We start from the raw sequence: 17,013 nt of genomic DNA on the forward strand, positions 1-17,013 counted from the left end.
TTTAGTCATCTTTTTTAACTCCTCTCTGTTTCCATATTATACATACATACATACATTAATCCTTCTTCCATAGTTCATGAATACGACATTTCGTAATGATGTGAAACTTGTCACTTTGACACAACTGTTCTTTACACAAAATAATAATTATTTTTTCTGCCCTAAAAGAAAACAAAAAAACAGACAGGATCGATTGTCAAACAATTTCATTGAACACCCAGCTACAAACTGTCACTGTCCATCTTTCTCTCCCCAGTTATATCTTTTATCTGTATCCCTTGTTATCTGATATGACCAGGGCAGGCATACTGCAGCTTACCACTCCTTTCTCTCTGCTCTTTTTGCTATTTGGTAACTTCAACATCCACCATTCCATTTGGGGCTCTCTGAGAACCTGTCCGAGAGGCTGGTTTATGGCAGATATTCTAGGTATTCTCAAAGAGATTACTGTCATTTCTCATAACACTTGTGCAACCATATCTCTCTCAAATTCCACACACGCTTTCTCACACCTGAATCTCTAGTTCTGTAATGCACAGCTTGCCCACTGCTCAAAGTGGTTCATCCTCTAAGTCACATCCTTAAGCAACCATTTCCTGTGCATAATTCTTCTGCCAGCTCATGTCCCATCTTTGCACAAGGCCAACTGGCAGAACTGTCTAAAGCTGACCAAAGGCTCTACCTTTCACTTGCAACAGGCAACAAACAATATTTCTACATCAGTGATGAACAGGTAGAGTGCGTTATTGCCACAAAATGTACCATCCCCCGAACTTCTATCCTTCCACGGTGTGTGCCAGTCCTGTGGCAAACTTGAGAAGTGCCACGACATGGTTGTCGCGCAAAAATATGCTCTCCATATCTTCAAATGCCATCCCACAAAGGACATCTGTATTCATTGTAAATAGTTGTGTGCAAAGTGTCATTATTTTATCAAAGATAGTAAAAAGGTTAGCATGATCTCTTTTTACTAATTCTTTTAACCATTTTACTACCTCTTCTGTTGTTTGGAGTAACCTACATCAGATTATTGGGAACAAGGAAAATCTCTAGATTCCTGGCCGGGCTGTAGTGAACAATGTCATTGTATCTCCCATTTTATGTGGGAACATAAATACAGCTAAAACAGATGACACCAGTAACACATTTCTAAGTATCCTATGTAGTTTTGGCATGTCATCACTAGTCAGCTGTGCAACAAGAATAACCAAACATTCATCATTTACCATGTAGCTGCAGATGCAGGCAGAGAAAACTGTGATGTTAAAAATCTGAGACTGTCAGGCCGTCTTTGTCAGATTACAAAAGTAAAAAGCTTGTGTAGAAAAAGAATCCAAACTGCATGTATTCAAAAAAAGTCTACTCCATCAGCTTTGCAAGAATTTTCCTTACAGTTAACACATGAAAGTTGGGAAGGAGTGTATACAGACACTGAAGTGAATAGGAAATCCTCCAATTTCATGTCCGAGTTTAAACTAAAATTTGAAGTGATATTCCGCAAAGCATTAATTCCTGTTGGGATACCCACCAAAAATAAATGGATTACTAAAAGAATTAGAAAATCTGCTCAAACTTGTAAATATCTAAACTCCATTAAAAAGGACGACAGTGAACAAGATTTTTTGCACTAGCACGAAAACTACAAAAGGATCTACAGCAAGGTACTCAATACCGCAAAAAAAAAAAAAAAATTAGCCAGTGGTAGGTTGATAAATTTAGCCAATAATAAAAGTAAAGCAACAGGGCTGTAGTGAAACAAGAAACAGGAACTGTGAAGCAGAGGTGTACAGACACAAAAATCAAGAACAAGAAGAGCTTAGTAAGTAGCCTGAAAGAAATAGCAAATTATGTGAATACCTACTTAACTAGCATTGCAACAAAGTTACAGAAAAATTTTCCAAGAAGTGTTAATCAACCAACACAGAAGCATATAGCTAACTCAAAGGTATTGCTTCCAACTACTGAGGAGGAAGTAAGGAATGTTGTAAGGCAATTAAAGACCAGAAACTCAGCAGGTATGGATGAAATCCCAGTGTGTGTGTGTGTGTGTGTGTGTGTGTGTGTGTGTGTGCGCTGAAAAAATGCATAAATGGTATCAAAGTTCCACTAACAGAAATCATAAATGAATACTTCAAAACTGGTTGCTTTCCTGACATCTGAAGCATACAAAAATTTTAAGAGTTCACAAGAAAGATAATGTAGAAAACATTGAAAACTACAGACCAATAATCCTATTGTCATCCTTTTCCAACGTGATAGAGACAATAATGAAAACCAGGCTTATGAGCTATCTAAGCTAATTCAAACCTCCTCTGCAAAGACCAGTACGCTTTCAGGCCTGGGAGAGGCACAGAATCTGCAATAGCACAATTCGCAGAAACAGTTTGAGAAGCACTAGATGTGAACAGCTATGTAACTGACCTTTTCCTAGACCTGTTGAAGGTGTTTGCCAGTCAGCCACCAGAAACTGTTGCACAAGTTAGAGGCACTAGGAGTAAGGGGATTGGTTAACAAATGGTTCCGTTCATATTTAGACAAGTACAGGCAGTAGATATCACACACGTCTTTAGTGGATCAAAGTACATTAAAAACATATATTGGAGCCACAATATATTGGGTCCCTCAAGGAACAGTGCTAGCCCCCAGTATTGTTTCTGATAGAAGATTTCCCATGATGTATCAGCCATGGAGAGAAGATATTGTTTGCTGATGACAGCAGCATATTAATCACCAGTGACACACCAGCACAAATGCTGGAAAGTTCTACTGAAGTACTGAGGAATGTCTACAAATGATCACAGGAAAACAAAGTAACCCTCAACATAAAGAAACAAACACAGTATGCTTTAGGATGAATAGGAAACAGTCTCTTAAATTGAAAACTAGATAACATATTCGTAAATGATGTACCTACAACAAAATTGTTGGGGTTGCACATTGAGAGCCAAATGAAGTGGAATTAACATGCTGTGAAACTCGAAAAAGATATCAACAACATGTTATGCACTTAAGAGTCCTTGCATCAGCATGCAGTGATGAATGTCTGGGAACTGTATACTTCAGTTATGTTCATTCAGCAATCAGTTATGGTATAATGTTCTGGGGAAACAGTGCTCCGAATTTACGAACAGTATTTAAAATGCAAAAGAGAGCAGTAAGAATTATAATGGTAATCAGTTAGTGAGCCCACTGCAGAGAAATTTTCAAAATGTTAGAATTTGTAGCTGTTCCTTGTGAATTTATATGCCAAACCATAGTTTATATGAAGAAGAATATAGAAAATTATTGTACAAGTAGCAGTTTTCATAACTATAGTAAAAGTCAGTCTTCACCTAGAGAGGAAAAATACACATAAGACTGAAAATAGTTTCTTGTATGAAGATGTAAAACTGCGTAATAAACTGGCGCAAAAATAAAAGAAACAGATAACATGTACTGCTCTATGAAAAATCCTAAATTTTATTTGCTGGGACACGCTTTTTACACTATAAGCGAATTCCTTAGTAAAAATGATTGTAAATAACTTGTCTCACAATTATTAACTACATGTAATGAAAAATTGTATAAATATGTAAATGTACACAAACTGACAACATCCACACATTTTAAAAAGTCCATGGATGGCATAATAAATAAATAGATGACTTCGTGATCTAGCAGCTCTCATGATGTCTCGATTGTCTTTATTTGTGGAGAATCAACAACGGCTGCCACTTTTCCACTGAGAAAACCGTCTGTCTGAACTTCTGTTGGCATAAGGAGTTTCTTCCTTCATTCTTACATCTCATTCCTGTTGCTCTTTGTTGAAACCACAAAATCATTGGGGCTTAAGCGCAATAGGAAGCTCTGTTTGTTCTCCCACGTCTTTTACTTAGTAGTACACTGTACTCAAGCTCTAAATATCCATTGTATTTTAAATGATTATTCATGGGAAGCAGATCAGAAAATCAACCTCTGCTTATACCTCTCCCTTGTCAGATCAAAATTGGGCTATGGGTGTCTCATTTACTCATCTGTTTGACAGTCTCTTTTATGCTGTCACAACACAATCCACTATTGAGGCATAAGTTTGGCCACTGGAGATTTCTACACTTGCTCAGTTATGACTCTGTCTCTGTTCAGACTCTGTGGAACTATCACTGTCAGATCAACGTGGTGTTTGTTCTCCTCAGCAGATATGCATGTCATCTGTCCTCTATGCCCAACTATTCATCCTATGGGTCCTTTTTGATGACTCCCTTGACCACCAATTGGAGATAAGTGCAACTTCTTTGTTGCCTTCCAGAGTTCGCTTTTGGATACTGCTACAGAAGCTTAACTTTAAGTTGCCTGCAACGTTCCCGATGGATGAGAGCGCTTCAGCACCTGGGCTTTGTGCAGAGATGACATTCGTCTTGGATTTAGTTCACTTCTCAAAGACACTACTGTAGGTTCAACCTATCATTGTAAGTTTCTTGAGCTTTGCACACAACTTGGAGACAGTTCCTTCGTCGACTGATATATCTGAGCCCAACCACGATGTCAGATGCGTCTTTGTCATTGGCAATAAGCATTTTCAATATTGGCTTCTAGAACAGTGCTTGATCTATACTGCAGAACTTTACATCTTCTATCAGACCACCCAGCACATCTGACAATATAGGCTTCTCAGTTGTATGTTATTTTCCATTTCACTTAATGCCCTCCAGAGCCTCTGTGTGTGCCCCTCTGCTTACTGCAACCAACCATTGACGGTGTGCCATTTTCTGACCCAATGCCGATTTTATAACTGTTTACATTTTAATATATGTTTCTCATCTAAGTTATCAGATATTTTAGCAGATACAGCACAAGCTGTACTTCAAGTTTTACTTTTTATTCATTATAGTGATATGACGAAGGAAATTTAATTTTCAACTGTTTGAGGAACCTTCTCAAAGGGCAAGTAATCAACTTCAGCTATCCCTCTACTGCACTCAGTCAGGCTCTGAGTATTTTTGACTTCAAATTCATTTGACTGAAAGAGAATTGAACATTTGAGATGTGGTGCTACAGATAAATGTTGAAAATGAGATGGACTGATAACATAAGGAATGAGGGGGTTCTGGGCAGAATCGGAGAGGAAAGGAACATGGGGGGGTGGGGACACTGATAAGAAGGGACAGGATGATAGGACATCTGTTAAGACATGAGACAATGACTTCCATGGTACTAGAGGGAGCCGTAGAGGGCAAAAACAGTAGAGGAAGACAGAGATTGGAATACATCCAGCAAATAATTGAGAACGTAGGTTGCAGGTGGAGTGGAAATCATGATGGGCCGCATCAAACCGGTCAGAAGATAAGGTTTTTCATGGCTTCATCACAACAAAGCAAAAGGAAAAAAAAAAGGAAAAAATTCTATTCCCAACGTTCAGCTGAAGAAAACTGATAGATTGCAACTAACCACATAGTTCAGGTGTTGAGTTGCAGACAGGCACATAAAAAAAGAACTGCTAGGTAGTATTATCTGTCAGACAAAGGGTGTAAGCCCTTGATCAGACGCTGCTAAAACACACACACACACACACACACACACACACATACACACATACACTTGTTGTTTCCAGTGTACATGTGTGTATGCATGCACCACTGTATGCCTGTCTGCCACTGAATGCCTCCTCCGTGTGTTAAGTAGCAGTCAATCTTTTGTATGATGTGATTCTTCAATTTCTCTTGGCGTATTTGTTGATCGAACGTGAGCTGACAAACTGAGCTCCAGAGGCCGTGCGGCCATCTGTTATCACATGATCCCACAAGCTGTTCCCTCCACAGTCCACACTCATGGCTGCACATTGATGTTTGAGGAGTTGCTAGTGTTGGCTTCTGTAGTAGTCATAACGTGTCGGCTTTCATGGCTGGTGTCTTCATTAATTAAAAATTCTGGGCTAAGAGGCTGTGATAGTGTTGATATAGGAGCCCTGTTCAACTTGGTCGCCAGATCATTTTCTTTGCTGAAAGTTTTTGTAATTGAACTCAGTGCTCGTTCTTGCTAAGATTATAGCTGCAATCTCAGCTTGAGACCACCCCTGGTATGAATTTCTATGGTCTCTCTAATGACACTTCTCCAGTATATGGAAGTCTGTGCCAAGACCCTGGTCCATTCATTCTCCACCCCACGATTCTCGGATAAACAGTGCTCAGTGACCGCTGAATTGTTGGGATACATCAGTCGAGTGTGTGCCTCTGGTGTCTTCAACAATGGTCTTGGACGGTGTGCACTGTCCAGTATTTTTTTCCACAGTGACATGGAACCTGGTATATGCCTACCTTCCACAAACTGAGATCATCTTTGATGCTTCCCAATAATGCCCATGTTTTATTGGACAGGAAAAAGACAGTTTTTACTCGGTGCTTCTTCAATTGTGTGTCCAGTTTTTCCTGATGATGTTGTGCCAATGTACAGTATAAAGACAGTGGCTAATACTATGTCTGTTACTTCTTTAGTCTCCACAGGTTGTATTGTTGTCATGGGGCATAACACATGCCTAATCTGCCATTCTGGGTACCCATGTCATATGTTGTTTAGCTGCAACAGTTGGCCACAAATACTACGATATGCAATTAAGGGGCATGGTAAACTGCATCCCATCACTTACGCCAGTGATCACCTCAGTTGTGACTGGATTCCGGAACACCACTACATAATTAATATAGTATAATTGAATTCTTATCATTGCAACACACATGTAAACCAAAACATATATTCCAGGTTAGACATTTACATGAGCTGTTTACTATAGACTGCTGCTTCTAGAATTGCGACTTCTCGCTTCAGACTGCTGCTAAGTGTTGACTCTGGACTGCTTAGTTGATACATCCTTGATGAACACTGTTGCTGCCACTGACTTGCTGGGCCCCCAGTTACAAAGCCACATGGATTGATACAACTAATCTGCTCGATTGGCTGAGACCGATGTTGATAATCTATGACTTGCTTGTTGGTCAACCCAGGGGGGTACATTGCCCGATTGGTGTCCATGAGAAGACATGGAAAAACAGTGGGACTGGCACTGATGATATCTGTGGATCCCTGCTGAAATGCTCACCACTCTTGGCTTCATATGCTTTTCTCTGTAAGGCTTACTAGTCCCAAAGGAAGATATTCCAAGGTCATGAAAGCCCCAGTATGTTATGATCTAGCCCACAGGTGTCAGCTGATGTTTTTATTCAGACTTTATTGTCGTTACAGTGGAGCAATGTTTGCAGATACAGTTGGTTCACTATTGAGCTGATTATAATTGTGAATTGCTAACAGATTGTCATTTGAGTTCACAGACATGGTTTATTTTCAGTTAAATAATGTCTCTGATTTGTTTCAGCGAGCACAAACAGAGGCAGTTACGTTTCTTGGTAACCAAGACAGCAGTCGTAGCTTGTATGCTATACCAGGCTTGGACTATGTAGCCCATGAGGATGTACTGCCATACACAACTACTGAAAAGCAGCCACTGCATCATGAACTGGTTGACAAATTCTTGTCTCATGTGCCAGACAGAGGTAAATTATATTGATTTTGTGAATAAGTTTGAAGATCTGTTTGAAGTATTTCATTGTTTCTGGTTGCACTTACTCAGGTTCTGGCATTGAGATGGAATGTTAATTTTTGAAATGTGCTGTTCCATTATGGTAAACACTTCTTAACTCTTAAAAGCAACTGCAACTTGCCTTTATTATAAGTTAAGATCATGTTAAATTTTGCAACCAGCGATTAAACTCGTGTAAGCTTGCTGTACTTACAAAAATGACATGAAAGACACTATATATTATTATTTGATTTGATGTTGAGGTGTGAGTGACTGTCATCTGGTTAAGCTGATGCCATATGTTACTTGATGAAAATTTTCTAAGTTGACTCATCAGACTACATGAACACTTAGATCATTCCAATTTTATATATAAATCAAATTTTATTGAGAACGTGCTAGAGAACATTAATCCGTTGACTCTTTTTTTTTAACTTACAAGGGAACTGCATCTACTCTTCAGATTTCAAAACAGGGGTTGACCAGAAATGAAAATGACAGAAGTGGGAGCTCCAGATGGCACAGAGTTCAGAAAAAATAGCATTTTTGATAGCTCGGGTGAAGCTCGAGCCATTTAGGTTGCCATAGTTTCCAGGCAACAGGCAGTGTACAGAACGGTAATGAGACTTGTGGGGTTGAGTTCCTATGCGGAAATCAGTTATTTTTATTTTCAGTTTTTATGTTACTGACACTGCAGATAAATGGAGATAATGCCATCCGGAGGAATTCTTAACCACGCAGAATGCCAAACTCCTCTCCTGATTCAGATTCATTGATAACACTTTGCGTTCTTGACTTCGGGTAAGGGATCGCTATCCACATGCCTTCAGAACCTCTACACCTTCTCCCCCATTCAGTGCACCGGGTCCTCCTCAGCCCAACAAGCCACCTCCTCAATGTTTACCTCCACCTTAAGGATGTCTACATTAGTACCTCCATCCATATCAAACCTACAAACTATAAGCATACCTCCACTTCTTCAGCTGCCACCCATTTCACACCAAGAAGCCCCTTTCATACAGCCTAGCCAAATACACAAAGGGTTTCACTGAGGCCTTCACACTAAAATTACCCTCCCAGCTTTGTACAAAAACAGATCTTCTGTGCCTCGTCTCTCTAGTCATTTGCCACCTCCCACATACCCAGTGTTCAGCCACAAAGGAGCACTCACCTCATAACTCAGTACTGACCAGGACTGGAACAACTGAATCACATTGTCTGTCAGGCTTTCGACTACATCTCGTCGTGCCCCGAAATAAGGAATATCCTACGTACTATCCACTCAACCAGCCCATGAACTGTGGACCTTGCCATTGGTGGGGAGGTTTGCATGCCTCAGCGATACAGATAGCCATACCGTAGGTGCAACCAAAACAGAGGGGAATCTGTTGAGAGGCCAGACAAATGTGTGGTTCCTGAAGTGGGGCAGCAGCCTTTTCAGTAGTTGCAGGGGCAACAGTCTGGATGATTGACAGATCTAACCAAAACGGCCTTGCTGTGCTGGTACTGCGAACGGCTGAAAGCAAGGGGAAACTACAGCCATAATTTTTCCCGAGGGCATGCAGCTTTACTGTATGGTTAAATGATGATAGCGTACTTTTGAGTAAAATATTCCAGGGGTAACATAGTCCCCCATTCGGATCTCCGGATGGGGACAACTCAAAAGGACATCAGGAGAAAGAAAACAGGTGTTCTACAGATCAGAACATGGAATATCGAATCTCTTTATCGGGCAGGTAGGTTAGAAAATTTAAAAAGGGAAAAGGATAGGTTAAAGTTAGATATAGTGGGAATTAGTGAAGTTTGGTGGCAGGAGGAATAAGACTTCTGTTCAGGTGAATACAGGGTTATAAATGTTGTTGTTGTTGTTGTTGTTGTTGTTGTCGTTGTCTTCAGTCCTGAGACTGGTTTGATGCAGCTCTCCATGCTAATCTATCCTGTGCAAGCTGCTTCATCTCCCAGTACCTACTGCAACCTACATCCTTCTGAATCTGCTTAGTGTATTCATCTCTTGGTCTCCCTCTACTATTTTTACCCTCCATGCTGCCCTCCAATGCTAAATTTGTGATCCCTTGATGCCTCAGGACATGTCCTACCAACCGATCCCTTCTTCTGGTCAAGTTGTGCCACAAACTTCTCTTCTCCCCAATCCTATTCAATACTTCCTCATTGGTTATATGATCTACCCATCTAATCTTCAGCATTCTTCTGTAGCACCACATTTCGAAAGCTTCTATTCTCTTCTTGTCCAAACTATTTATCGTCCATCTTTCACTTCCATACATGGCTACACTCCATACAAATACTTAAAGAAATGACTTCCTGACACTTAAATCTATACTCGATGTTAACAAATTTCTCTTCTTCAGAAACGCTTTCCTTGCCATTGCCAATCTACATTTTATATCCTCTGTAGTTCGACCATCATCAGTTATTTTGCTCCCCAAATAGCAAAACTCCTTTAGTTCTTTAAGTGTCTCATTTCCTAATCTAATTCCCTCAGCATCAGCCGATTTAATTCGACTACATTCCATTATCCTCGTTTTGCTTTTGTTGATGTTCATCTTATATCCTTACTTCAAGACACTGTCCATTCCGTTCTACTGCTCTTCCAAGTCCTTTGCTGTCTCTGAAAGAATTACAATGTCATCGGCGAACCTCAAAGTTTTTATTTCTTCTCCATGGTTTTTAATAACTACTCCAAACTTTTCTTTTGTTTCCTTTACTGCTTGCCCAATATACAGATTGAATAACATCGGGGAGAGGCTACAACCCTGTCTCACTCCCTTCCCAACCACTGCTTCCCTTCCATGGCCCTCGATTCTCGTAACTGCCATCTGGTTTCTGTACAAATTGTAAATAGCCTCTTGCTCCCTGTATTTTACTCCTGCCACCGTCAGAATTTGAAAGAGAGTATTCCAGTCAACATTGTCAAAAGCTTTCTCTAAATCTACAAATGCTAGAAATGTAGGTTTGCCTTTCCGTAATCTTTCTTCTACGATAAGTCGTAAGGTCAGTATTGCCTCATGTGTTCCAACATTTCTATGGAATCCAAACTGATCTTCCCCGAGGTCGGCTTCTACCAGTTTTTCCATTCGTCTGTAATGAATTCGCGTTAGTATTTTGCAGCTGTAACTTATTAAACTGATAGTTCGGTAATTTTCACATCTGTCAACATCTGCTTTCTTTGAGAGGGTATTTCGCCTGTCTCATACATCTTGCTCACCAGATGGTAGAGTTTTGTCAGGGCTGGCTCGCCCAAGGCTGTCAGTAGTTCTTATGGAATGTTGTCTACTCCCGGGACCTTGTTTCGACTCAGGTCTTTCAGTGCCCTGTCAATTTCTTCACGCAGTATCGTATCTCCCATTTCATCTTCATCTACATCCCCTTCCATTTCCATAATATTGTCCTCAAGTACGTCACCCTTGTATAGACCCTGTATATACTCCTTCCACCTTTTGGCTTTCCCTTCTTTGCTTAGAACTGGGTTTCCATCTGAGCTCTTGATATTCATGCAAGTGGTTCTCTTTACTCCAAAGGTCTCTCTAATTTTCCTGTAGGCTGTATCTGTCTTACCCCTAGTGAGATAAGCCTCTACATCCTTACATTTGTCCTCTAGCCATCCCTGCTTAGCCATTTTGCACTACCTGTCGATCTCATTTCTGAGACGTTTGTATTCCTTTTTGCCTGCCACATTTATTGCATTTTTATATTTTCTCCTTTCATCAATTAAATTCAATTTGTCTTCTGTTACCCAAGGGTTTCTACTAGCCCTCGTCTTTTTACCTACTTGATCCTCTGCTGCCTTCACTACTTCATCCCTCAGAACTACCCATTCTTCTTCTACTGTATTTCTTTTCCCTTTTCTGTCAATTGTTCCCTTATGCTCTCCCTGAAACTCTGTACAACCTCTGGTCCTTTCAGTTTATCCAGGTCCCATCTCCTTAAATTCCCACTTTTTTGCAGTTTCTTCAGTTTTAATCAACAGTTCATAACCAATAGATTGTGGTCAGAGTCCACATCTGCCCCTGGAAATGTCTTACTATTTAAAACCTGGTTCCTAAATCTCTGTCTTACCATTATATAATCTATCTGATACCTTTTAGTATCTCCAGGGTTCTTCCATGTATACAACCTTCTTTCATGATTCTTAAACCAAGTGTTAGCTATTATTAAATTATGCTCTGTGCAAAATTCTAATAGGCGGCTTCCTCTTTCATTTCTTAGCCCCAATCCATATTCACCTACTATGTTTCCTTCTCTCCCTTTTCCTACTGTCGAATTCCAGTCACCCATGACTATTAAATTTTCGTCTCCCTTCACTACCTGAATAATTTCTTTTATCTCATCATACATTTCTTCAATTTCTTCGTCATCTGCAGAGCTAGTTGGCATATAAACTTGTACTACTGTAGTGAGCATGGGCTTCGTGTCTATCTTGGCCACTATAATACGTTCACTATGCTGTTTGTGGTATCTTACCTGCACTCCTATTTTTTACTTCATTATTAAACCAACTCCTGCATTACCCTTTTTGATTTTGTGTTTATAACCCTGTAGTCACCTGACCAGAGGTCTTGTTCCTCCTGCCACCGGACTTCACTAATTCCCACTATATCTAACTTTAACCTGTCCATTTCCCTTTTTAAATTTTCTAACCTACCTGCCCGATTAAGGGATCTGACATTCCACGCTCCAATCCGTAGAACACCAGTTTTCTTTCTCCTGATAACGACGTCCTCTTGAGTAGTCCCCACCCGGAGATCCGAATGGGGGACTAATTTACCTCCGAAATATTTTACCGAAGAGGACGCCGCCATCATTTAACCACACAGTAAAGCTGCATGCCCTTGGGAAAAATTACAGCTGTAATTTCCCCTTGCTTTCAGCTGTTCGCAGTAACACAACAGCAAGGCCATTTTCGTTAATGTTATAAGGACTGATCAGTCAATCATCCAGTCTGTTGCCCCTGCAAGTACTGAAAAGTCTGCTGCCTCTCTTCAGGAACCACACGTTTGTCTGGCCTCTCAACAGATACCCCTCTGTTGTGGTTGCACCTACGGTACGGCTATCTATATCGTTGAGGCCCGCAAACTTCCCCACCAACGGCAAGGTCCATGGTTCATGGGGGGGAGGGGGGGGGGGGAGGGGTTATAAATACAAAATCAAATATGGATAATGCAGGAGTAGGTTTAACAATGATTAATAAAATAGGAGTGCAGGTAAGCTACTACAAACAGCATAGTGAATGCATTATTGTGGCCAAGATAGACATGAAGCCCACGCTTACTACTGTAGTACAAGTTTATATTCCAACTAGCTCTGCAGATGACGAAGAAATTGATGAACTGCATGATGAGATGAAAGAAATTATTCAGGTAGTGAAGGGAGATGAAAGTTTAATAGTCAAGGGTGACTGGAATTCGAGAGTAGGATAAGGGAGAGAAGGAAACATAGTAGGTGAATATGGATTGGGGCTAAGAAATGAGAGGAAGCCGCCTGGTAGAATTTTGTGCAGAGCATAACTTAATCATAGCTAACACTTGGTTTAAGAATCATGAAAGAAGGTCGTATACATGGAAGAATCTTGGAGATACTAAAGAGATTTAGGGACCAGGTTTTAAATTGTAAGACATTTCCAGGTGCTGATGTGTACTCTGACCACAATATATTGGTTATGAACTGTAGATTAAAACGGAAGAAACTGCAAAAAGGTGGAGAATTTAAGGAGGTGGGACGTGGATAAACTGAAAGAACTAAAGGTTGTAACAGTTACAGAGAGAGCATAAGGGAACAATTGACAGAAAAGGGAAAAGAAATACAGTAGAAGAAGAATGGGTAGCTTTGAGGGATGAAATAGTGAAGGCAGCAGAGGATCAAATAGGTAAAGAGACGAAGGCTAGTAGAAATATTGAATTTAATTGATGAAGGGAGTGAATATAAAAATGCAGTAGATGAAGCAGGCAAAAAGGAATACAAATGTCTCAAAAATGATATCGACAGCAAGTGCAAAATGGCTAAGCAGGGATGGCTAGAGGACAAATGGAAGGATGTAGAGGCTTATCTGATTAGGGGTGAAATAAATACTGCGTACAGGAAAATTAGAGAGACCTTTGGAGAAGAGAGAACCATTTGTATGAATATCAAGAGCTCAGATGAAAACCCAGTTCTAAGCAAACAAGGGAAAGCAGAACGGTGGAAGGAGTATACAGGGTGTTACAAAAAGGTACGGCTAAACTTTCACAAAACATTCCTCACACACAAATAAAGAAAACATGTTATGTGGACATGTGTACGGAAATGCTTAATTTCCATGTTAGAACTCATTTCAGTTTCGTCAGTATGTACTGTACTCCTTCGATTCACTGCCAGTTGGCCGAATTGAAGGAAGGTAGTATTGACTTTGGTGCTTGTATAGACATGCAACTCATTGCTCTACAGTACGAGCATCAAGCACATCAGTACGTAGCATCAACAGGTTAGTGTTCATCATGAACATGGTTTTGCAGTCAGTGCAATGTTTACAAATGCGGAGTTGGCAGATGCCCATTTGATACACAAATAAAGCGGTTACTGCATCGATGATTTCAGCCGTAAATAGAAATATTAAAAAAGGTAGGAAGATTTTTCTATTTAGCAAAAGTGACAAAAAGCCGATTTCAGAGTACTTGATGGCTCAACACAAAAGTTTTGTCTCAAGTACAGATAGTGTTGAGGATCAGTGGATAAAGTTCAAAACCATCGTACAATAAGCGTTAGATGAGTATGTGCCAAGCAAGATCGTCAGAGATGGGAAAGAGCCACCGTGGTATAACAACCGAGTTAGAAAACTGCTGCGGAAGCAAAGGGAACTTCACAGCAAACATAACCATAGCCAAAGCCTTGCAGACAAACAAAAATTACGTGAAGCGAAATGTAGTGTGAGGAGGGCTATGCGAGAGGCGTTCAATGAATTCGAAAGTAAAGTTCTATGTACTGACTTGGCAGAAAATCCTAAGAAATTTTGGTCCTATGTCAAAGTGGTAGGTGGATCAAAACAAAATGTCCAGACACTCTGTGACCAAAATGGTACTGAAACAGAGGATGACAGACTAAAGGCCGAAATACTAAATGTCTTCTTCCAAAGGTGTTTCACAGAGGAAGACTGCACTGTAGTTCCTTCTCTAGATTGTCGCACAGATGACAAGATGGTAGATATCGAAATAGATGACAGAGGGATAGAGAAACAATTGAAATCGCTCAAAAGGGGAAAGGCCGCTGGACTTGATGAGATACCAGTTCGATTTTACACAGAGTACGCGAAGGAACTTGCCCCCTTCTTGCAGCGGTGGACCATAGGTCTCTAGAAGAGCGTAGCGTTCCAAGAGATTGGAAAAAGGCACAGGTCATCTCTGTTTTCAAGAAGGGACGTCGAACAGATGTGCAGAACTATAGACCTATATCTCTAACGTTGATCAGTTGTAGAATTTTGGAACACGTATTATGTTCGAGTATAATGACTTTTCTGGAGACTAGAAATCTACTCTGTAGGAATCAGCATGGGTTTCGAAAAAGGTGGTAGTGTGAAACCCAGCTCGCGCTATTTGTCCACGAGACTCAGAGGGCCATAGACACGGGTTCACAGGTAGATGCCGTGTTTCTTGACTTCCGCAAGGCGTTTGACACAGTTCCCCACAGTCGTTTAATGAACAAAGTAAGAGCATACAGACTATCAGACCAATTGTGTGATTGGATTGAGGAGTTCCTAGATAACAGAATGCAGCATGTCATTCTCAATGGAGAGAAGTCTTCCGAAGTAAGAGTGATTTCAGGTGTGCCGCAGGGAGTGTCATAGGACCGTTGCTATTCACAATATACATAAATGACCTGGTGGATGACATCAGAAGTTCACTGAGGCTTTTTGCAGATGATGGTGTGGTGTATCGAGAGGTTGCAACAATGAAAAATTGTACTGAAATGCAGGAGGATCTGCAGCGAATTGACGCATGGTGTAGGAAATGGCAATAGAATCTCAATGTAGACAAGTGTAATGTGCTGCGAATACATAGAAAGCTAGTTCCCTTGTCATTTAGCTACAAAATAGCAGGTCAGCAACCGGAAGCAGTTAATTCCATAAATTATCTGGGGGTACGCATTAGAATTGATTTAAAATGGAATGATCATATGAAGTTGATCGTCGGTAAAGCAGATGCCAGACTGAGATTCATTGGAAGAATCCTAAGGAAATGCAACCCTAAAACAAAGGAAGTAGGTTACAGTACACTTGTTCGCCCACTGCTTGAATACTGCTCAACAGTGTGGGATCCGTACCAGATAGGGTTGATAGAAGAGATAGAGAAGATCCAACAGAGCAGCGCGCTTCGTTACAGGATCATTTAGTAATCGCGAAAGTGTTATGGAGATGATAGATAAACTCCAGTGGAAGACTGCAGGAGAGACGCTCAGTAGCTCGGTTTGGGCTTTTGTTAAAGTTTCGAGAACATACCTTCACCGTAGAGACCATGAGGATAAAATCAGAGAGATTAGAGCCCACACAGAAGCCTACTGACAATCCTTCTTTCCACGAACAATACGAGACTGGAATAGAAGGGAGAACTGATAGAGGTACTCAAGGTACCGTCCGCCACACACCGTCAGGTGGTGTGCGGAGTATGGATGTAGATGTAGATGTATATGATGTATGGATTAGCACGGGGCAATAGCCATGGTGCGGTACGTTTGTATCGAGACAGATTTCCAGAACATAGGTGTCCCGACAGGAAGACGTTCGAAGCAATTGATGGATGTCTTAGGGAGCACGGAACATTCCAGCCTATGACTCGTGACTGGGGGAGACCTAGAACGACGAGGACACCTGCAGTGGACGAGGCAATTCTTTGTGCAGTTGACGATAACCCTGATGTCAGCGTCAGAGAAGTTGCTGCTGTACAAGGTAATGTTGACCACGTCACTGTATGTAGAGTGCTATGGGAGAACTAGTTGTTTCCGTACCATGTACAGTGTGTGCAGGCGCTATCAGCAGCTGATTGGCCTCCACAGGTACACTTCCACGCATGTTTCATTCAACCATGTGTCAATCCTCATTTCATTGCAAATGTTCTCTTTACGGATGAGGCTTCATTCCAATATGATCAAATTGTAAATTTTCACAATCAACATGTGTTGCCCGACAAGAAGCCGTACGCAATTGTGCAATCACATCATCAACACAGATTTTCTGTGAACGTTTGGGCAGGCATTGTTGATGTCTTGATTGGGCCCCATGTTCTTCCACCTATGCTCAATGGAGCATGTTATCATGATTTCATACGGGATACTCTACCTGTGCTGCTAGACCCTGTGCCTTTACAAGTACGACACATGTGGTTCATGCATGATGGAGCTCCTGCACATTTCAGTCGAAGTGTTCGTACACTTCTCAACAACAGATTCGGTGACCGGTGGATTGGTAGAGGCGGACCAATTCC

At 40.9% G+C, this 17,013-nt stretch overlaps 1 protein-coding gene across 1 annotated transcript in view; it reads left to right on the forward strand.

The window, feature by feature from the left end:
• LOC126285442 (polymerase delta-interacting protein 2) overlaps window positions 1-17,013 on the forward strand; it is a 76,037-nt gene that overhangs the window by 32,942 nt on the left and 26,082 nt on the right. The window contains exon 4 of the mRNA XM_049984829.1: window positions 7,343-7,520. Coding sequence (XP_049840786.1) covers window positions 7,343-7,520 — 178 coding nt within the window. The remainder of the gene's footprint in view (window positions 1-7,342; window positions 7,521-17,013) is intronic.

The sequence above is a fragment of the Schistocerca gregaria genome, chromosome 8 (genome assembly GCF_023897955.1).
Source record: "Schistocerca gregaria isolate iqSchGreg1 chromosome 8, iqSchGreg1.2, whole genome shotgun sequence".
Classification (NCBI taxonomy): Eukaryota; Metazoa; Arthropoda; class Insecta; order Orthoptera; family Acrididae; genus Schistocerca; species Schistocerca gregaria.